This window comes from Rhineura floridana, chromosome 13 (assembly GCF_030035675.1).
Source record: "Rhineura floridana isolate rRhiFlo1 chromosome 13, rRhiFlo1.hap2, whole genome shotgun sequence".
In the NCBI taxonomy this organism is placed as follows: Eukaryota; Metazoa; Chordata; class Lepidosauria; order Squamata; family Rhineuridae; genus Rhineura; species Rhineura floridana.
Genome location: NC_084492.1, coordinates 11624919 through 11647981, shown reverse-complemented (window position 1 = coordinate 11647981; position 23063 = coordinate 11624919). Strand labels below are relative to the sequence as shown.

The 23063-nt window shown below is 42.5% G+C and overlaps 2 protein-coding genes across 12 annotated transcripts in view; one reads left to right on the top strand and one right to left on the bottom strand.

Annotated features, from left to right (window-relative positions):
- PLCG2 (phospholipase C gamma 2) overlaps positions 1–12395 on the top strand; it is a 105705-nt gene extending 93310 nt beyond the window's left edge. For 2 of the 5 annotated variants that reach the window (XM_061594092.1, XM_061594091.1), the window contains exons 28-34: positions 225–370; positions 1329–1443; positions 6578–6742; positions 8233–8321; positions 9199–9377; positions 11190–11269; positions 11716–12395. In XM_061594092.1, coding sequence (XP_061450076.1) covers positions 225–370; positions 1329–1443; positions 6578–6742; positions 8233–8321; positions 9199–9377; positions 11190–11232 — 737 coding nt within the window. In that variant the 3' untranslated portion in view covers positions 11233–11269; positions 11716–12395. Of the gene's footprint in view, positions 1–224; positions 371–1328; positions 1444–6577; positions 6743–7667; positions 7734–8000; positions 8152–8232; positions 8322–9198; positions 9378–11189; positions 11270–11715 lie in introns of those variants that run through there. The other 3 variants (XM_061594093.1, XM_061594095.1, XM_061594094.1) reach the window with 3 other exon arrangements.
- Positions 12396–13033: 638 nt separating this feature from the next.
- Positions 13034–23063, bottom strand: part of SLC12A4 (solute carrier family 12 member 4) — a 162998-nt gene continuing 152968 nt past the window's right edge. For all 7 annotated transcript variants that reach the window (XM_061593836.1, XM_061593838.1, XM_061593839.1 and 4 more), the window contains 6 exons: positions 22610–22779; positions 21486–21617; positions 21280–21387; positions 18973–19157; positions 15120–15253; positions 13034–14355 (listed from right to left, as the gene is read on the bottom strand). In XM_061593836.1, the coding sequence (XP_061449820.1) occupies positions 14264–14355; positions 15120–15253; positions 18973–19157; positions 21280–21387; positions 21486–21617; positions 22610–22779 (821 nt within the window). In that variant the 3' untranslated portion in view covers positions 13034–14263. The remainder of the gene's footprint in view (positions 14356–15119; positions 15254–18972; positions 19158–21279; positions 21388–21485; positions 21618–22609; positions 22780–23063) is intronic.

The following is a 23063-nucleotide window of genomic DNA, read 5'->3' as shown; positions in this document are numbered from 1 at the left end:
ATCATGTGGATCTTTCCCATTTGGTAGCAATTCTATCAGGTGGGATGGTATCAACTTTGTGGGAAAAGACCCACGCAGCTAGACTGACCCAGACTGTTATTCACACATTTGGGGAAAATTAGATGCTGCTAATCTTTATTATTTGACTGACATTTTTGTAATCCCTTTAGATTTGTTAAAACAGGAAATCTGGCTAACACAGCTTTTAAAAATTCTCTCTTCAGATAAATACATGCAAATGAATCATGCCTTGTTTTCACTTAATGGCCGGACTGGTTATGTACTCCAGCCAGAAAGCATGAGGAATGAGGCGTATGACCCAGTGCCAAATGAATCCAAGAAGAAACTACAGATGATTTTGACAGTGAGGGTAAATTATTTTGGTTTTTTAAAGAAGTAAATTGAAGCCCGCACATTCCTCATCTGCAAAAATAGGCACCTTGTTTTCAGTAGTACTTGACAGACTGCAACTTCCGGGAGAACTCTCATCTCATGGAAAGGAGCTCTTCTATGGAAGGGGACAACATCTTTGTGTTGTATCTGCCCGTAGCCTGCTTGGTGGTATACCCCATCTGTCGTGTACATATTCTTTTATAATGTCAAACAATGCTTGCTTGTGAGTTCACTACCCTTGCTCTCCTGGACACAGTAATAATCCAGTGCTAGTGTTGTATATTTATATTTGTGGCAGTATTATCTGTATCTTCCTGGGCTTGAGAAGCTGGGTCAGAATACCTTTTAAGCATTTCCCGATATCCTCCCTCCCCCGCTGCCTTGTTCTTCAGTAGCAATAGCAATGCAGATACCTGTTGAGGTATAGGATTGGCTGTCAAAGGAACAATTCTGATGGTGTTTGCACGAATGCAAGGCAAAAACATTGGGGGTCCTTAATTGCCTACCCTGGTTAGCTTTCTATTTGGATATGAAATTGCTGCCACAAATTTTCTTAAAACAAAGTTCATTTATATAGCAGCATTTTAGAAGAAAAACAAGCTAAGTGCCACTTTCTTTGTAACAAAATATTGGCCCTTTTCATTGTTCTGACCACTGTGTATTTTGATGACATGATCTTGAAGGTCTGTTTGGCTGGATCCATTGTGAAAGTAATGAGATGCTTGCAGCAGAAGTTGAGCACTTATGCCCATTTGTTTCAGTGGAAGTATTTGTAACAATTATTAAAATCAGTTGTGACTTAATGTGTTTGAGAGAAAAAAGCTGCATGATTGTAATTTAACTGTTTGGGCAATACCTTCTTAGATGTTTATAAACATATCAATAACTCACTTAGAATTACCCAAATAATAACATGAGATACTGGTCTGAAACAGGTCATCGGTGCTCGCCATCTACCCAAGCCTGGTAGAAGTATCGCCTGCCCCTTTGTAGAGGTAGAAATTTGTGGGGCTGAATATGACAACAATAAATTCAAGACAACTGTTGTGAGTAAGTATTTTTTAAATTATTTATGGAAACATGGGTTCTGTGACGATATAAAAGAAAGCTATGAAACCTCCATTCCTCTGAAAAACTTACTGGGTAACCTTGGGGCAATCGCCGTCTCTCAGCCTAATAGATCTTACAGAGTTACTCGGAGACAGGATGGGATAACAATATCTTAAATAAATGAAATTAGTAAAGCAATTGATCAAGTTACCTGGGACTGTATAACTGAAAGGAGGCACTATGGCCTCTGCAACAGCCTGTGAAACCTGGGGCCACTGGGAAGCAGCACCCCCTGGCCTCCCAGGAAGAACATCACAGCAAGAAGACCACCATTCTGGCCCTGTCCATCAGCCAGTGAAGGTACAGGCTGCTCATGTGTTTGCTTTCCTCTTCCCTTCCCATTCGCTTTTATATCATGTCTATCTGACTGAAGGCAGGGACTGTCTTGTCTCTTATAGCTCTTAGGAAATTTATGGTGTTTACAAGTGTTTAATAATAATTGCATCGTGTTTAAACTTCACAAGTTATATACAAAGGATAGGAATAGCAATTCCTGAGAATGTCTTCAGTTTTTCAGCATTTTCTTGAAAACCGAAGCTGTGGTTCAGCCAAACTCAAGCATTTCAGCTGGAGGAAACTGACAACGTACTTCTGTTGAATGGGGCTTTGGGTTGATGGTGCCTAGGTTACTTTTGGACTCTTACAGTGCAATCCCAAAAATGTATACTCAGAAATAAATATCACTGAGTTCATTACTGCTAAGTAAGTGTGCATTGGATTGCAGCCCTAATGAGGCTACTCATTAAGGCAGAAAAACAGTCATCACTAAATTGTTCTACACCTTTGTTGCAGAGTAGCTATGTGCTTTTGAAAGTAATCATCCTGTTTATATTCGAATTGGAGATCAATCATACCTCATTACTCCAGACAGAAGTCCATATGATTGATTGGTGTGCACAGTTATCTTATATTCAGATGCGGGGTTTTTGAATATGTAAATATAAAATTAGTAGGAAATTCGGGAGGAGGCTCTATGGTTCTATCACTGGGTAGACAGTTCCACAGAGTTACATAATTCTGTTTATATCCAACTCCATTTTTCTTCAGAAGCTGTGAGCAGCTTATGTGGGTCTCTTAGTAGTTTCCCAAACAGGGGCTAAGCAAGTTCATGCCCCTGTACCTTTACCAATGCTATAGGGTTTATTTGTTTCATGCACTTTTATCCCAGTCTTCGAGGTTCCCAGAGCAGCCCACAGAACAAAAAGATTAAAGAAGCAATGAAACCACAAAAAATACTGAATAACTGTAAAAGACAATAAAACAAAATATTAACCAAACGAGCATTTAAAAGCATTTCGTTTTTAGATCATTTTCCATCTAAAAAGGAGAAGGGGTTGTGGCTCAGTAGTAGAGCATCTGCTTTGCATGCAGAAGGTCTCATGTTCAATCCCTGGCATCTCCAAGGAGGGCTTAGGGAGACCCTGGTCTGAAATCCAGGAGAGCCACTGCAGGTCAGTGTATAGCAAGTTCAGGATGGAGTCCCTGAATCCATCAAAGAAGCCCTTCAGCCAGGGACTATTGGACTTCAGTAAGTTAACACTGCTCCTCTTCACAGAACTCTCCTCACGTTCATCTATGATCACAAACATCATCAGTATGCATCCATGCCATTTCGCCTGGCACCTGTCCCTCGAGTCTTTATTAAGCTCATGATATCAGTGGCAGCCCATCTCCATCTTCAAGGCATTCACATATATCTTTATCTCAACAATCTGCTCCTTTGGTTGCCATCCAGCGACAAACCAGATCTGCAGCTCATCCTAGCCACCTTCAGGAGCCATGGGTTCCTAGTAAAGTCAGCTGATCTTGTCCAGATATACAGACCAAAGGAAATAAGACCAGGCTCTTCAGAAAGAAATCAGCTTGCCATAGATAAGCAGATGACATGACTCTGACTCATCTTCTGCAATGGCCTTTTCCCTTAATGATTAGCCATAGCTGAGAAGAGATCCCTGTGGGTATACCTTTCTCCTTAGGACTCTCAGTCCTTCATATGGTGGATAAACCCAGGCAGCCTCACCTCTGTCTGGGTCCAGCCCCCTAAGCCACTATTGTCACATGAAATGCTTCCTTAAGGAGGCCTCACTGTTGAGTTCTCCAGTCATTTACCATTTCCTGGCTTGGCAACTCCACATCGTCCCCATCCGGCATCCTCCCTCCAAGCATCCCAAATGTATCTCACCGAAAGTACTTTTTCTTCAGAGCTATCACCACAGCATGCAGAATCTCAGACTTGGGGTGGCTATCTATCACTGGGAATCTCTGTTTTCTACAAAGACCATGTAGAATGATTCATGAACTCATCCTTCATCTTGAAGGTCAACTCCACCTTCACAGGGCACAAGAATTTATTCTGAAAACTTCTGCTGTTATCCAGGGGAGTAAATATGGATGTTAGAAGAATGCTCAAAATATATATCCAGAGGACTCAGTTCTCCAGACGATCCAGTAGCCTCTGTCCAGTCCACATCGTTGTGAAAGAAGGTCCTAGCTACTGATACAGCCAGATGGATCAGGGCCTGCACTGCCCTAGCCTATGAAACACAACACGAAGCAATGCCCTTATGCATTGCCACCCATTCCGCCAGGGCCTCAGCTGCCTCTGTGGTGCAGACCAAAGGCACATCTCCCTGTATGAGCCTGCCCGGGCCCTGAGATCCTCAGGAGAGGCCCTTCTCTCAATACCCACAACTTCTCAAGTACGACTAGTGGGGACGCGTGAGAGGGCCTTCTCGGTGGCTTTGGAATTCCCTTCCTAGGGAGATAAGAATGACCCCTCTTTGCAGTCCTTCCGCCGACAAGCAAAGACCTTCCTATTCCAACAAGCCTTTGGAATTGAAGGCTAAGGATAGGGTGTGACGGGTGCTGCATTGCTAATGTCTATTATATCATTTTTAAACTAGTCTGAACTTTTTTAGCTATATGTGTGTATGGTTTTAATATTGGAAATAGTTTAATCTTATTTTAATGTAGACTTGGTATGTTTTTAATTACCGTATATTCCGGTGTATAAGACGACTTTTTAACCCAGGAAAATCTTCTCAAAAGTTGGGGGTCGTCTTATACGCCCAGTCGTCTTATACGCCGGAATATACGGGTAGTTATTTCACAAGAGTGGGCATTGCTGGACTACAAATTTAAACGGAGCCACAGCCGCAGGCTTCAATGGTCGTTGCAGTGTAATTAACTGCCGCGGAGAAAGCCGGAGGGAGGGGGAGGCAGAGCAAGGGAAAGAGCCGCAGCCGCAGGCTCTGGGGCCGCCGAAATAGGCGGCGATAAAAGGGAGAGAGTGAGGCGGCGCGAGGCAGAGAGCCGCGATCGGAAGCTCTCGATTAGACTTGCAGCCGCCTGCTGAGCGAGGGAGAGTCGCAGCCGCGGTCTCCCGGAATCGCCGTTAGGATCGGCAGAGAGCAGCGGCTCCTGCGAGGCTAAACGAGGGCAGAGGAGTGCCGCTGGGCGAGAAGGAAAGCCGTAAGCTCCCTTAACAAAAGGAGACTAAGGCAGCCGCCTTAGAGAGAGAGAACCGCAGCCGCGGTATCTCTGGGAGCCGTAGGCTAAAGTTCTGGGGGAAAGGATCAGGGAAGGGAGGGCCCCCCCCAAGGAATTCCCCAGGAACAACGAGACAAACGATGTCAAACACAAGACAGAGGGAAGGAAGAAACGTAGGATAGACAGATAACAAAACCTTCACACTCTGGGAAACGAATACACAAACAAAAAACAAGAAACTTAGCTATGCTATCTGGAATAACAAACTTGTTCGATACGAAGGCAAGAATGGCATGTCATACGCAGGGGTAGTCTTATACGGCGAGTATATCCCAAACCTGGAAAAGTTGGGGGTCGTCTTATACGCCCAGTCGTCTTATACGCCGGAATATACGGTATATGTATTTTTTATCTGGAAGCTGCCATGAGTTCCAGTTTTGGAAAAATGGCGGGTTATACCACCACCACCACCACCGCCGCCACCGCCGCCGGCTGGGCAGCCACTGGGTCATCCACCTTCATGTTCCCTAGGCACTACAAATTATTGTCTATGCTTGTATGCCACAGCAGAGCTTCCTTTGGCAAGTGGTTTCTACAGAATGTCCAACCACCACAGTAGGTAGCCCTAAACACAAGCATTCCCCCTCTAGTTCTCAAGTAGCTCTGGTGGGACTGATAAATCCCATCATGTGGATGTTCCACATGCCAACCTGAGAATGGGACATTGATACACTTACCATGAAAGGGCCTGCTAGGCTGGTGTCTGCGTCCATGACCACACCCTTCTCTCTCACAAGACCACCTCATTACTCCTTGTGGGCTTCTACCCCCTCTCTCACCACATTAGGTCTCAGCTCTGTATGTGTGTGTATGGTCTATTGCCTAATTCCTGTTTTTTTCTGTCTGTGCCTTCCTTCTTGGATCCTACTTAGGCTCGAGCTCATGAGAGGGGACAATATATTAAATCTCTTCACATGTCCCTTCCTGGGTGAATCAGGGCACACAGCTTACCATGTGGATTGTCTCATTATGCCAGCCTAAAGGCCTATTCACAGTAAATGAACCAGTGTTCTATTCCCTGCCTTCCTGGGCAATAGGAAGGCTTAACCTGTTGCTATCTGGGTGCCTCGTTCAAACCAAAGCAGAAAGGACATTCAGTGAACATCCAACATTCTCTTTTTTATGGTTTTAATTTCAAACCCCACAGAGAACATTTGTTGTTGGGTGGTACATAAATACCAAAGTAAATAAATGTCATGCCTGGAGGGTTAGGTCATGCCTGCATAGCATTGTGGTCCACCAGGTTGAGCACAACTTCGTAGCTCAGCTCAGCTCTACTTTTCTGAATGTTTCTGTTTACCTGACTTTGCAAAAATAGGGAGACTGTCAGCAGCTAGTAGATTACAAAGATACAATAGAAATATGAATGATTAAGTGACATATAAATGCCTTAAATAAATATGTGGCTAGGGACCTGTGTCCGGCTTCCTTGATCTCAAGCTGTGCAGACCTTAATTAATACCAATGTGCCAATGGAAAGTGCTTGCTTTTTATTACAAAATGTATTTCTTTCTTTAAAAAACAGATGATAATGGCCTTAACCCAGTTTGGATATCTCAAGAGCAAGTGAAGTTTGAAATTTATGACCCCAACCTAGCATTTCTGCGCTTCACTGTTTATGAGGAAGACATGTTCAGTGATCCCAACTTTTTAGCACATTGCACTTTCCCTATTAGAGGAATCAAATCAGGTAAATATCAAGGATAACATTGACAGGTTAAACGAAAGTTGTGATAATTTACACATTTCTTTGGTTTTCAGTTCACAGGCAACATGTTTTGCTTGGTACACTGCTCTACATAAAAAAGGGAAATTGAGACTGTCTCTTTCAACTAAGACTGATCAAGCATAAATGATTGCAGAATTAAGCTGCGTGGTCTTTGAGCCTCACTCTTTTTATTTATTTGTAGTGTTCACAAACACTTTATTAGATCTTTTATCTGTGATAAGCTTCGATGACTCCTTGCTAAGGTTTTTGCCTTAACTATGCTGATCATTCAGGCCCTTGGGCCAAGTACAACCTTGCCTGTTCTTGCCTGCAAGCTTTTGACTCAGCCTTGCCAAGATTTTTCCTGCCCTGCTAACTGCTCAGCCTTTATCATGCAAACAAGCCCACCTGGAGTTAATTATCCAATGCTTAAATGATAAATTCTCAAAGCACATATTTCGTTTCCTTAGGCTGTCTGTAACTCTTTGCTTATTTCAAGACTCATGGTAGCCTGCTGCTCTAGATACACAGAAATAACTGCTTAGTAATTCCCCCCAATATTTTTATTTTCCTTTTTTTCTGAATTTGTTTATTTTATTTAAAATCATTTACATACTGCCTTTCGTTGTAAAAATATCGAGGCAGTTTATGAGATGTAACATTGTGCCTACCGTGAAGGTTCATTACCTGCAGGGGTGGAGGGGATCCTTGGATCGCCTCAGATACTATCCTAAAACCAATACAATAAAATACACAAACAGATATCCAAAGTTCAGTAGAGCAGGTATTAAAAGTCAATGTCCAGGAATGTTTGCATGAACAATCAATCATTCTGACAACAAATTCTTTAAGGCTTTTTAAAAACTATGTAGTACTGTGGTGGTTTTTTTTTTTCATTCATTTATAGAACATGCTGGATCAGCAATGAATCAGTGGCCATGAAAATTCTGTTACGATATTGCCAGTTTTCTCAGTGGGAAAGAAGTAAGCTATTTGAGCCACTTAGAGATGGGGAGGCAAAAATGCCAGTTAAATGGCTGAAGTTTCTTTCTTTGGAGGATCCCTTCCCCCGGCATTCAGTCCTGCTGCAGTGGGCTTATCCCTACGATTGCAGTAAGACGGAGTTAATCCTGTCACAGTCTTCATCACACTGTGAATCTGGAATGAATCCTGAAATATATCCCTGCTAAAGATTGTCTGGCTAGCTTAGATTCTACTTTTGCTTTTTGAACTGTTGCAGAAATGCAGATCCCTTGTGGCAGCTTGTGATTTTTTCCAGCTCTGGTTCATGTGACTGTCTTGCGATTCTCCATGATGCCCTGTCTTTCCTGCTCTGCCTGCTGCTTCCTAGTAAATCTCCAAACTCTGTTCTACTTTCAAGAATAGAACAGGTGAGCTACGGGCTGTTCCATCGTGTGTGAGTCCAAGACAGCCCTGGAGTTATAGTTAACCTTTCTAATCCTGCCCTTTAGGCTTTCGGTCTGTCCCTCTCAAAAATGGATATAGTGAGGATATAGAGCTGGCTTCCCTCTTGGTTTATTGTGAGATGCAGCAGATCCTGGTAAGTGCAGCAGCTGTTTGGCTTTTAAATGTCACTGGCCACAAGGATGGAGACCTACCATGGACTCACAATGCCCCCACATCCCAATTTTGCCCTATTTTCAGGTAGCAAAATGGGAGGGGGACTTTGGCAGGGTGAGGGATGTGAATCCTGTGATTTCAGTTTTTCTAAGACTAACTGCTGCATGGGATGTGTGTGTTCTTTGAGCTCACAGCTGGGGAGGGAAGGGTGCCCCTCCCCACTTGCTGCAGTCCTAGCACCTAGCATGGCATTAAAAAGTAATCTTGTTATGTTATCGTTTGGTGCTGAGCACACTCCTGTGCGCAGCCTGTATTTGAAATATGTTGTAAGGTCTACTCAGATAATGTGAAAGTATGGAAATTGATATAGAAATACCATTGTTGGGTTGGAACCTAATAACCTTCAGCAGAGTTGTTTTGAGAATGGGTTTTTCCTAGACCCTTTTCTGGACTGTAGCCTTTGAAAAGCTACTTCTGAGGCTCAGAGGACCATTGAATGGGATGTTAAGCAGGGATTGCTGTTGGAAGGGTGACTTGGCAAAATTGCAGCCTCTTTCCCACTGCCCTGTGCACTAATGGAAGTTCCCGTCACTTGCAACCTTTTGGCTCAAACCTATTATGATCATTATTGACCTTGTTGGGAGCTTTCCATTCTACCTGTCTTTCCCCTGTTGATCTATGTTCAGGTGTAACTTGTCCCCTGCTATGGACCCTGACCAGTTATTTCAGTGGGAGAGATTTGAGCATGCACTTAATTCTGATATTAAAATCAGTAGGACTGTTGTTAAAAGAAGTGGCTAACTTTGACTAGATCATGGCTTAAGGGTTTAAGTAGAGCTTTCTTTTTCTCTTTGGAGGAAGGTGAAGAAGATCTCTATTCATCGTTTCGGCAACTGCGAGAGCGCCAAGCAGAGCTGAACAATCAGTTATATGACACCCGACGAAACTTAAGGAATCCCAGCAGAGATGCTTTATTGAAAGAGTTCAGTGTGAATGAGGGTCAGCTACAAGTGTATCAAGAGACATGCAACAGGAGGTATGTTGATGGTGACATTGCCTCTAAGAAATCTCAAAAAATGCGGGAGCGTATCACATAAATTAAGGAAGTGTAAGGAAGAGTCCAATAATTACCTTTGTTTCAACTCCATTTGGTAGGAGCTATTTTATTAACTGAGTCAAAACATGCCTGACTCTTTGATGTACTTTACTCAAATTGACTCGGCAAATAGGGCTGTCGTATGCTTGGAAGGCAGCATAGTGCTAGGAAAAACAGAAGGGAGAAGAAAAAGAAGGCCAAACAAGAGATGGATTGATTCCATAAAGGAAGCCACAAACCTGAACTTACAAGATCTGAACAGGGTGGTTCACAACAGATGCTCTTGGAGGTCACTGATTCATAGGGTCGCTGTAAGTCGTAATCGACTTGAAGGCACATAACAACAACTACAATAGCAACAAAGCTAGAGAACAAGGTGGTTCCATGGTTCTAGCATAAGTGGAATTAAAGGTGCTGCAAAAACTGATCAAGTATTCCGATGCTCTTTAACATATATATGAAACTGCTGAGAGAGGTCATCCGGAGATTTGGAGTACAGTGCCGTCCTGTGCTGATGGCAGACACACAACTCTTACCTCTCCCCACCACCTGATTGCAGGGAGGGAGTGCTCATCCTAAACTGGTGCCTGGAGCCTGTGAAGGGCTGGATATGGGCTAACAAACTGGAACTTACTCCAGACAAGACAGAAGTGTTGCTGGTCAAGGGGAAAACTGCACTAGGAACAGGGCTGTAACCTGTTCTGGATGGGGTCACATTCCCCTTGAAGGAGCAGGTCCAGTTTGGGAGTCTTCCTGGATCCTGCCCTGCTACTTGAATATCAGGTGGCTGCTGTAGCCAGGACTGCTTTTGGTCAACTTAAGCTGGTCTACCAGCTGCACCTGTTCCTGGAAGCATTTGACATGGCCACAGTGACACATGCATTGGTGACATTGAGGCTTGATTACTGTAACACACTCTATGTGGGGCTACCTTTGAAAATGGTTCCAAAATTGCAATTGGTTCAAAATGCAGCAGCCAGAATGTTAACTGGATCATGGTGTGGGGATCATATCACCACTGTGCTTTATTGACTCCACTGGCTCCCAGTTTGTTTCCGGGCCCAATTCAAAGTGCCAGTTCTGACCTTTAAAGCCCTAAATGGCCTTGGACCAATGTACCTGAGGGACTGCTTACACCCATGTGTACTTGCCCATGATTTAAGATCAGCTGCCTCTGGTCTCTGCATGCCTGAATGAAAGATGTTAGACCAACAGGCACGTGGGAGAGAGCCTTTTCAGCTGTGGCCCCCAAGCTCTGGAATACTCTTCCCCAAAAAGCCCACTCTGCTTCCTCCTTGATGGTTTTCCAGAGACTTCTGAAAACTATCTTGTTCCGGAGAGCCTTTGGGAGGGACTGAAGGTAGAGCCTGAAACTAATTTTCTCTCCTTTTTTAGTTTTATCTCTTTAGTCCCTTTTAATAGCACCCCCCTATATTTTTCAACTGTATTTTATGTATTTTAATCTATTATGTTTTTTGTGATTTTATTGTGTATGATATTATTGTGAGCCACCCTGAGTGCCCTATTGTAGTGTGGGCGAGCAGGATAGAAATGTTTTTAATCATTATTCTTTAAATACAAAGAGTTACTTTGCCTCCTTTATTTATTTTTCATAATGAATGTTACCATTTTCTTTCTTTAAAGTTACTGATTTCTTTAGTATCTACCTGCTCACCGCAAACATTACATTTATATAGCAATATCTAACATGTCCAGCCACACGGCTGACTTTTTTTTTAAATCCTCTTTCAGATTGAGAGAGAAAAGAGTCAGCAACAGCAAATTCTACTCGTAGAGGAACTGGTATCCTTTAGTGACTATAAAGTTATCTGGTAAGAGACATTGATTTATCCTGGAAACAAAGTTTAGAGAGGAGATTCAACGATCAGAAAAACCAGATTTGCTCTCTTGGCAATTTCAGTTGGGTTGGAGTTTTTTTTTTGGGGGGGGGGGGTATGAGGAAAAAATAATTTCTGTACAAAGCAACTACACGATGATATTTGGAGTTGTTCTAATCCAATTTGTGAAAAAGTAAGAGTGTGTGATGTTTGTAAGCAAAGCAGCCTGCATAACTAGTGCACAAAGTGTACATCAATTACAGACTCCAAGCTCATGTGTACCACAAGGATTTTGTGCTACTTGATTATTCATATGACCTTTATTTTTATAGCATGTTGGCCATGATCCAACAGTTTAAGTGTGTGCTTAAGTCCTTCCAAATCCCACTGCAACATGCCTTTATCATTTTTCCTGAGCCGTCTCTTGGTTTTTTTGCTAGGTAGAACAGCTCTCCCAAAGTTGTCTGGCAGGAGATGATGTCTACCAGCTTTTTCAACTGTCACCACTGTCTTTGATGTCACATCCTAAACAGCAAGGGAGGTGAAGCCAGTGGAAATATTATGGTCTGTGCAGAGTTATTTCTACACAATAGCTTCAAGAATGTCAGATTTCAGTTGGAAAAACTTTTGTTTCTAAAAATCTTAACTTGTAAAATCCTTACTTGATTGGGTAGAAATGTTATTTATTTTTCAATGTATGTATACTTCAGAGGGGCGTGTGTGTATGAAGGTTGATTTAGACTAAATGTACATGGATTTGTACTATATTTAGAGATTAAAAAGTGCCTAACCAGTCAATCTACTTTAGGTTTTTTAAAAACTAAACGTCTTTACACAAGAAAAACAGATCAAATGATAAGTTTCTAGTATTTCATCTTATTTGAAGCTGTGACATATCTTCAGTAGGATCATGCAAATATAATGGGGAATGCCAGGATTTCTGTGTAACTTAAATCTACAGAGAGACTCTTCAATCCGTATCAGAATACAGCTCAGTGTTGAGGTTATTCTTCAGCGCAATTCAGGAAGAATGCACTTGGTGTTAAACCTGGAGGAGGGGAAGGACAAATGAAAGGAACTCTTCCCCTTTGTATCCCATGGATTTATAGTTAATGGACCCCCAAATAAATGTTAATATTTGCTTTGCTATATAGGAATTATGGTTTTTACAATCGCAAACCACTTATCTCATAGGCCTGTCTTGTTTGGTGCCTGCCATGGAAAGTTAAATGCAGAACTACTTAACAGTGATCTGGAGAAAAAAGTGTTCCTACAGATCTTTCTTCCCTCACGTTAAGCATGGGAAAGTTCAAGTCACACTCTAAGCTGCACTATAAGTGCGCTTGCAATTCTTCCTTTACCACCTCAGTTTGAATTGGGGGCCTTTTCCCATCACCTGCTTAATGATATAAAAAGGTGCTGAATTCCAGAATGAAGATTCTTCCTTTGCAACCACAGCTTGAGAAAGGCCTGGCGTTAGTTGATTTAAAAGGTGGTGGTGGCCTCACCCATCTGTCAAAGTGGTCCACAGAGAATTGGTCACTTCTGGAGCTTTCTCTCCAGCAAAAGTAGTTCCCTACCCCTAACATAGATCAGTGGCATGCCACATTGGGCATCAACAGTCCAGGCAATTGTACAGTTGTGAACGAAACGGGCACGGTATTTTGTAGCAATATTTTGGAAGGCTTCTATACAGTAACTGGCAAGTAAGGGTGCATACAGAAGAATGGTATTCCTTCCAGGATAGATGACACTGGCTCAAGTGTATGCAGTATTTTATTGGAAAAAAATACAGACCTCCCATACAGTAAATACAGTGGGATGTAAAAAAAACCCTTAAGACTTCCTGGTTAAAAAAAGATTTTCCCCATAATGTCAACCTTCCTCACTTTGTAACCAGCATGTCCTGTGAATGGTGTGTGTTGACATTCTTGAAAAGTACAGCCTACCTGTTTACACCACTGTAGCCTGCAAAATTACTTGGAACAGAGCAGAGCTACATAGAACTAACCTTTTGATCTAATTTATTGGAAGAAACTCTATGAAAACATCTAACAGACCAGTTGTGTGTTTATTACATAGCCTGTTCCAACTAAAAATGGCCTGCAGGCAGCGGACCACAATCATTAGTACGGTTTGCTTTTCTTTCTGCCATGTTTCTAACAAATAAATAGAAAAATAAATAAGGGGGGAGAGGGGGGTCATTTTCAGTCAGACGCACTCTCCTGTATGTTGTAGCAATCCACATACATAATTCACATAATTTAAAGCTTTTATCACAAAGTGTAAATTCTTATTGAATACAGAAAGCATAGTCGTGGAGCTGAGTTTAGAAACTGTGTGTATATTTTTAAGTCATGGGGTGGCTAATTTGTGGCTCTGCCGGATGCTCTTGGGCTACGACTTCCATCATCCTTGACCATTGTGGATCATGCTGGCTGGGGCTGATAGGCCAACAACACCTGGAAGGCCACAGGTTAGCCACCTCCAATTTAAACTGGTTAGGATTTTTTTCCCCTTCTGACTTAGAAGATACAGAGAATCAGCAACAGCTGTAAAGTGCCCCTAGACCCCAATGTAAAAGATTTGCTTAAAATCTTGTTAACAGAGAATGGACCTTAGTTCTAATATATGATATATAGTGTCTAAAAATTCTGCACTTTTATTTTCTAAAAAAACACAAAACCAGTATTAGAGCTGTATCAAAGAGTATCAAAGCAGAAGCATTGCTACATCAGAGTCATGATTAAATGTGTCTCTAAGCAGAATGGTGTGATACAATCACACTTCAAAAGAGATACGTATATTCCAACTGGAATAATGCAGTGGAACTTGCATTTACAGCTACAGTGAGTTGTGTACACTTTGGGGGGGAAAGGAGATCGTGTAGAAGTAGAGGCAGAAAAAGAAAAGTCCTATTCTCCCTTAAGAACTGGAATGTCCTTTTATCATGAAGAGGATAAACGGTCAGGTTCTGTTTTATGTTGATCAAGAGTAGATGGTGATGACTTCTCGGCCGCCACCTCTGACAAGTAATACCCGCTCCAAACCCTCAGTCAAGACCTCAAGAAATTCCATATCTGGATCAGCTGAAGTCAAGGACAAGAGACTTCAATAGATTTCAGTGAAAAACCTTCAGAGTCCTAATGGTACAGAACACTATACCTAACAAGGAGCTTCTCTCACACTTAAAACAATTAGAAATCTCTATTTGGAATAAGCGCATACATAGCATTGCATTTGTAATTAATGGGGCACAATTTAAATCAATGTTAAGGACTACTGAGCCTCTCTAAGACAGTTGAGTATGCACTTAATTTTTTCATTATGACCAATGGGATGTCAAAGTGTTTAATTTTCACAGGACTATAATGTGTAAATGTGATATTATTTTCAGGGAGAAATCTCTAACTGGAAACTATCTCAGGCTCTTGTATTCTGCCCTTTCCTATGGGGAGGAACAGGGCTGTACAGGATTGTTATTATATTTATATTCCACCTTTTAATTTAAGGATACACAAGGTGATTCAGATTATTATTAAAAATGCAATGCATACAAAACAAAACGGCAGTAAAACAACAACTGAGCAGCAGCTAAAAAAACAGCAGGAGGCTCCAAACACCTTTGTGATCACAGCACTATTTTGGTGAGCAGGCAGAAGGGAGACGAGCATATCTAGGTACCAAGCCATAAACGAATAGCAAAAAGACTGCATGTTCCTCTAAGTAGAGCATTCTCTCATGCTTAACTCAAATTCAGATGAACCCAGTGCAAAGCACTTAATACTTCAGGTGCTTCTGTGTGTTGTGCAAGAGATCATTACATTCCCATGAAAAAGGATACAGTTTTCATCTCCATCAGTGTTCTTGGGAGGGCCCGGCATATTGAGAAGAACAAGTCGCGCATCATGGGACCGGTTTACAATGACTTCATTCAGCTTCACAGCAGTGTGCATCCGTCGGACATTTGACTGGTTCCTGTTGAAAGGTCACATTCACACAACTGTTACACAGCAGCAGATGCAATTCATTTTGAATTAAAAGACAATTCAAAACACAAAATTGCCCCAATTGTGTAGAAAAAGAGGGGCTGCTCTGATTTCAACAGCAAAAAGGAAGTATGGATGTGGGACACTGAATCCTGTACATCCAGTAGGGGTTGCTTCCTGTGTCAGAGCTAGGCTGAAAAGAAAAGCACTTTGATAGAGAAGTTCGGGGAAGGTTTTTGCATGCCGTACCTGCACAGCCACACCTCAAACCCACCTCTCCTTTCTATGTGATTGGGGCTGTTACATACTTAAAACACAATCAACTGCCACCAGTAAGAACATAAGAAGACAGGCCATTGGCCCATCTAGTACAGCATCCTGTTCTCACCATGGCCGACCAGTTGCCCATGGGAAGCCTGCAACCAGGACATGAATGCAACAGCACTCTCCCCTCCTGCGGTTTTCAGCATCTGGTATTCAGAAGCATGCTGCCGCTGACTATGGAGGCAGAGCACAGACATCATGGCTGGTACCCACTGACAGCCTTATGCTCTATGAATTTGTCTAATCTGCTTTTAAAGCCATCCAAGTTGGTGGCCATCACTGCCTCTTGTGGGAGCAAACTCCATAGTTTAACTATGCACTATGTGAAGAACTTTCTTTTGTCTGTTCTGAATCCCAATATTCAGCTTCACTGGATATCCCCTTTCTCCACAACTTGCATAATTTTATATACTTATATCATGTTGCCTCTGACTCGCCTTTTCTCTAAACTACAAAGCCCCAAATACTGTAACCTTTCCTCATAGGGGAGTCACTCCATCCCCTTGATCGTTCTGGTTGCCCTTTTCTGAACCCTTTCAGCTCTACAATATCCTTTTTTGAGGTGAAGCGACCAGAACGGTACACAGTATTCCAAATGCGGCTGCACCACAGATTTATATAACGGCATTATGATATCAGCAGTTTTATTTTCAGTACCTTTCCTAATGATTCCTAGCATGCACTTTGCCTTTTTCACAGCTGCGACTCCACTTTCTACAGCCCTCCATTGGGAGAACTGTCCATTTATTCCTCCTCTCTGCTTCGTGCTGCTTAACCAATTCCTTATCCACAAGAGGACCTCTTCTCTTATTCCATGACTGCTAAGCTTACTCAGGAGTCTTTGATGAGGTACCTTATTGAAAGCTTTTTGAAAGTCCAAGTGCACTATGTCAACTGGATCACCTCTATCTGTATGCTGGTTGACACTCTCAAAGAACTCCAATAGTTTTGTGAGACCAGATTTACCTTTGCAGAAGCTATGCTGGCTCTGCTTCAGCAAGGCTTGTTCTTCTATGTGCATAGATATTTTGTCTTTAACAATACTTTCTACCAGTTTTCTTGGGATAGACATTAAGCTAAGCAGCCTGTAATTTCCAGGATCCCCCTGGATCCCTTTTTAAAGACTGGTGTTACATTGGCCACTTTCCACTCTCAAAGAACTTTAATACGTTCGTGAGATAGGACTTAACCTTGTATCTAGCTTGGCCCTAAGACAGTGGTTCCCAAACTTATTTTCTCTGTGGATCACTTAAAAATTGCTGGGGGTCTTAATGGACCACCTAACGATTTTTCTGCCTGTTGTAGCAATTTATATCCCCGTGCTAGAAAAATAATTTATAAAAATCAATTAGTATTGATTTTAATTGTATTTTTATTGCTTCTTGCATTACAATTTGCATTCCATAGAATTCAAATTGTAATACAATACAAGTTAAGAAATGAAAGAAGCAACAAAATACAATTAAAATCAATATGAATATTTCATGTGGACATGCACAGACCACCTGAATGAAACTTGCAGACCATAGTTTGGGAACCTCTGCCTTAAGATAAAGATACATGTTTAGATTATTAAAAACAATCAACTTACAGATTTTCCCATTCACTGACAGCATGGAAGGAAACAGTAAAGATAAAGGTAATGTTAGCATTAATTAGAAAACTGGAAAACAACATCCCACCTGACATTGGACAACTGACGCACAAGACTTCGGCAGATTGCTATGGCTGAAAAACGGACACAACCTGAGAGTGCCAAGAGAAGTTGGACTTTTATTCAAAATGGTTCTGTTTTATCCAATTTACTAAACATTGTAATTTGGACTTGCAGTTAACACCAGCATTTGAGAGGCTTTGAGACCAGGCATGAAGGGATTTTTCTACATGTACTTCCTGGTTTCGTTTGCAGGAGCTGCATAGGAGGGGGTTATGATGCTGAAACCGAGAACGAGTGCTCATATGATTAAGATATCATTTTTAGAGTTAATATTTCTGGGTCTACTCTGAGTAGAACATGGTTGAATACAACCCAGAATCTCAAGGTGACGTTATAGCAAATACCACCAAACACGTTCCCAAGTACTGACAACTATATCATTTCACAGAATCAGACACCGGGGGGGGGGCTTGTAGGCCATCAGGTCCAACCTGATGCTCAGTGCAGAAAATCCAGGACTAGAGCCTTCCCAAGACCAGCCTCTACTTGACAACCTCCCCTACCTTCTCCCACCCCCTGGCCAAAGTAATTTAAATTCAGTCTCTCCTAACCTTTGTAACTGCTTCAGACTTACTAGCTCTTCTGTGTCTGCAAAGTCTTTACTGGCCACATTTTCACATCTTTCTAAGACGGGGGTTATGGCTAATCATGGTGTGTTGTGCACGAGAAAATGGTAGTGCACATTGCCTGATGTCTACACCTCCTTCACTCCTCCCCTGCCACAAAGCGAAGAAAGAAACGACAAAGCACGATTAAAGCTTGGTTTCCCATTACACTGAATCTGGATGCTTCTTCCTAAGGAGCCAAGATCGCTAGCCTGCTTTAAACCATGGTTTGTTGTTGGCTTTCAGATTCTGATTTATTAAGGAGTAGTATATCACGATCCTTGTTTCCGATGTCATAGGAAGCCAAACTTAAATGAGGCTTCCTGGCTTGTGTTTCTCCTGCTCCTGTTGGGGGAGGAGCAAGGGGGAACCATCAAAGCAGCACATCCCTTTACAATGTTTGTGAGCAATAAATCACAGTAACCCTGACACCCTGGTTTTTGCTTGCTTGGTTCAAACAATGAGCCCAGGTTTGGATGACATAACAAGCCAGACCTGTCTGGCTTTGTGCTGTGGCAGCAGGAGCAGGGGAGGAGTAGAACACCCAAGATTTTCAGCAGCACACTCCTTGTTCACATTAAACCAGTTTATTTTATTGATGGCTTAATGTGACGTGTGGACCAGGTCGTATTATGTCCTCCAACATTTCCATTCCTTATGCCCCTCCCTGCATCTCATTCCCTTGCCTCCTACTCCACTCTTCTTCTTCGCCTCTAGTTAGACCTCACTGGACCCACAGCAATATCAGAATCTTGCGACCCTGCTCCTCTTTAATTGCTCTCAGTGAGCTAATGATACACACTTTCAGAGAACTGGCGCTTAGTACATAACCAAAGCGGCACGTAAAACTGCAGATGTTCCTGGCTTCCTAGTGCTGGCCCAACCCAGTCCAGTCCAGTCCAGTTCACTCCTTGTGGAAGAAAGACCATGTCAAATACTTAGCTCTTGCATTGTCAAACCAAAAGATGAAAGACAAAGCCTCTGACAACGCCAAGGACGTGGATCAACTTCCATGTCAGATGGTGCAAAGATCTCGCCCCAGCAGGGACCCTCTGCACTTACGGTTTAATACTGATGAGCTCCCTAAAGTTCTCCACTGTGCTGTTGTGGATCCGCTTTTCAGAGTCGCCTTTGTCCTTCGTCCACGTCATCTGGATCTTTTCTGGGACTGCTTCCCCCTCATCTTCCTCATCAGAGTAGAGGCTCTCTAACCTTATGATCGAGTGCCTGTCCTTCACCAGCTGAGCCTGGAAGAACATACATACATAATTTTCAGAGATCAGCCTTCTATGGCTTCTATATGAAACATCTTTTGCTATCAGCTTGGAGAATCATCAGCGGTAAATAATTGACGAGGAAAGGGATTTGAAATGCCTTGGCTGAGCACAAGATGGCAATGGCCTGCCAATGCAACTATGGATCAGACAAGTCACAGGGGGGCAGAGAGGCCTGTCCACCTTACTTTTAGGAGGAAGCTCTCTTGGTGATTGTTTTTGAAGCCTACGGTAGGGCCAGGATTTTCCTAGAAGTGTGAGTGTATGGGGGGAGAAGGGTCATATGGATTTCATTAACACCACTCCCACAATCCAAGCCTTGTTGTGGCCCCAAAAAGGCAAGTACATTTATAGCAGACTTGTAAATGCTGCTTCCCAGGTCAACTGTTGCGAGTCAAGACTGTGCTCCCAGGTGACCAAGCAGGCAAGGACAGAAGAACATAAGAGCCCTGCTGGATCAGACCAGTTGCCCAGCCAGATGCCTCTGGAAAACACACAAGCGGGACAGCAACAAAATAGTTCTCTCCCACAGTTGTTCCTTAGCAACTGATATTCAGAAGCATACTGCCTCTGATACTGCAGTTAATATATAGCAGTCATGGTTTTAGCCATAATGTTACACACCTCTATCATGCCCCCCCTTACTCACCTTTTCTCTAAACTTAATCACCCCAAATGTTACAACTGTTCCAGCCCCTTGATCATTGTGGTTGCCCTTTTCTGCAGCATCTTTTCTGAGGTGGAAGGACCAGAACTGCACATAGTATTCCAAGTGCAGGTGCGGTATAGATTTGTATGAAGGTTTTATGATACTAGCTGTGATAATATTGGCAATTTTTGCTTTCAATTCCTTTCCTAATGATGCTCCCCCACCCCGCTTTCAAGCCACCAATGGCTACCAAAAGGTACACATGGGCATGTTTGCCAGAAAAAATGTTTGTGGGCTTATTTGCAGTGCTGACTGGCTGAATGAAACAAGGATTTTGGCTTAAACTCAACTGCTTAGCATTTTCATTTGGACACATGTTGAAAACTGAGATGTAGAAATGAAACTTGTCACAGGTGTTCAGGATACAAAAGTCTACGTTTCAAGTACAAACTTCATCTCAATGACTGTATGGGAAAGATCTCCACTTCAAAGGCGCCTGTTGGAAGAGGAAGATCTACTGGTACTGAAAAGAAAAGAGATATGGCACCTGTCTAATATTTAAGATGAGGGAATTCCAAAGGGTCGGTGCCACAACACTAAAGGTCTGCTTCTTATGTTGTGCAGAACAGACCACCTGATGAGATGGTACCTGCAGGAGGCCCCCATGGGCAGAGCACAGTGATCAACTGGGTATATAAGGGGAGAGACAATCTTTCAGGTATCCTAGTCCCAAGCTGCACCTTGAACTTAGCTTGGTAGCTAATTGGCAGCCAGTGCAATCCATGGGAAGAGCTTGGAAGTAGAATATAGCTAAGTGTAGCTACTGTAGCTCAATGGAACTTCTCTGCTCAGAGATAGTATACCTCTTGGTATCAGCTGTAGGGGGTAAACAAGACGGGTTGGATTTTGCCTTCATGCCCTTCATACAAGTGCCCAAGGCTGCCTATCTGGCCACTTCTGGAAGCAGAAACCTGGTCGAGATGACCTTTGGTCATGTCCTTCGGTTCCTCAAGAAGCAATTGCTATTATGGGGAGTACCAACTGATATACACAGATTTTTAAAGATGTTTTAGTATGTTTTAGTTTTGAAGATGTTTTAGAGTGCTTTTAGTGTATTTGTTTGCTACCCTGGGCTCCTTCTGGGAAGAAGGGCAGAATATATTATTATTATACTAATTATAATAACAACAACAACAGTAATCATAACAACTCGAGTGTGGCCTAGAGTTCCATCATAGAAGGAAGTAATAAATATTAACACATGCTTAGACACAGTTCTTGGAACTACTCCTCAAAATAGAACACAGCCGTTTCCCAGAATAGCACTTTAAAAACCTTTTTGAATATGGTGGATGTGGGATTTAAAGAACAAATGGCAAAAGAGGTCTCTGCAGCTTTTGGGAAGATCTGTCTGGGGACCGGGTCAATGGGCAAAGCAAAACTTACCTCCCTTTCCCTTTCTGTTTTGGTCAACCTCATCTGCCTCAGCATCTGAGATCTCTGCTCCATCATCAAAGTCCGCTCATAAGTGTATGCAGAGATATCGCTGTTTTGCTACAGAAATGAGAAATACAGTCGTTATAAGCACGCCAGAGCCCAGAATACATAGTCCCAAACCTTGATCCGCCACTGAACAGGATAAACCCCATTACCATTTCCACTACTTCTACTTCAGCCTCTATTCGGAGGTGGTAGAGGAAGGTTGCCAGATCTTTCTTCATTTGAATGCTGTTGTCATCCATCTGGGCTACAGTGAAAATTCGCATTTTACACTTTCGCCAAACCTGTGGAAGTGGGTGGGGAAAAAGAAATATCTTCTCAAAACTTTCAAACATTTATGCAGAGCTTGTGGAACCTGTTAGAGGCTGCAAGACTGCACAAACTTTTTTAAACAAATCTCTTTAACTTTTATGAATGCAAGGGGAAGGGCCACAGCTCAGTGGCGCAGAATCTACTTGACATGCAGAATGACTCAAGTCCAGATCTCAGCATCTTCAGCTACAGCCGGGAGACCCTGAAATCCAGGAGAGCCACTGCTAGTCCATGTGAACAGTACTGAGCTAGATGGACCAATGGTCTGAGTTATCCATGTTCCTACATACATCCAGGATACTGATGGAAAAAAGTATATGAGAGAGACATGTTATGCCAACCTTCCCTAAAATGGTTCTGGCTGAGGCTGATGGAAGTTGCAGCCCAAAACCATCTGGAGGGCACCAAGTTGGGGAAGGCTGCATTACGTGACTATCAATATGTCAATATTTGCATAGGAATTGGCACTCTTAATCAAAGCACCGGTCACCTGCAAGTCGCACACTGAGGCTGTTTGTCTTCATCCTGAATGCCATGGATGCAGTGACCATCGATGCCAAAACAGCAAAGGCAGTTAGAGACCTCAGCAAAAGAAGCTCTTCCTCTTTGAGAACTTCATGCTGCAGTTATTTTTCGCAGCAGCCCCTAGAAATGCAGCTGAGCATATTTCAAATGAGAAGGATTGACTCCCAGGGCTGTTCTTTGGAAGCTGCTCTCGTTTTACTGCCTTTCCCACTGTTTATTTCTAAATGGTTTTTCCTATATTTAACTGAGTTTTTAAATATTGTTTTAGGATATGTATTGTCTTTTTAAAACATTGTAGGTTGCCTCAGGTGCTTTCAGACAGAGTCAATTAACATATATTATAAATACAGAGCAACAAATTAGTATCCCACACCTTGAATTAACACATTCAAGCAAATGAGCAAGCCCAATCTGTCTAGCTAGCCCGTGGCACTCTTACTTTATGCTGTTTGAGTAGAAAAGGAAGCAGCATCAACATGCCTCCATCATGCACAATCCACCAGACGTCGATGTTCCCTTCATTGTAACGCTCGTGATTTCCAGGATAGAAGGACACATTTTTGGGCACCAGCAAGGCAAGATGAGCTGCTGTTGTACATCGTACAGTGTCTGGTGGAAAGAAGAATAAAAAGGCATTACGTACTCAGCAAAAAGTCATCATCTGACTGCTACGTAGCATCACGGTGTAATCACATCTCATATGTGATCCCTGATTGGTTGGGATTACTTGAAAATGAATGGGGTGGGGGAATGGCTTCCAAATCAGTAGTAAGAGGTAAGGGGGCGAGAACAGCTGTGAACAGTAGCAATACACAAGGAAAATGGATTAAGAGATTTTTCAGCACCCCAATCACAATTTTCAAGCCAAAAAGCAAGCCTGGACAAACATGTAA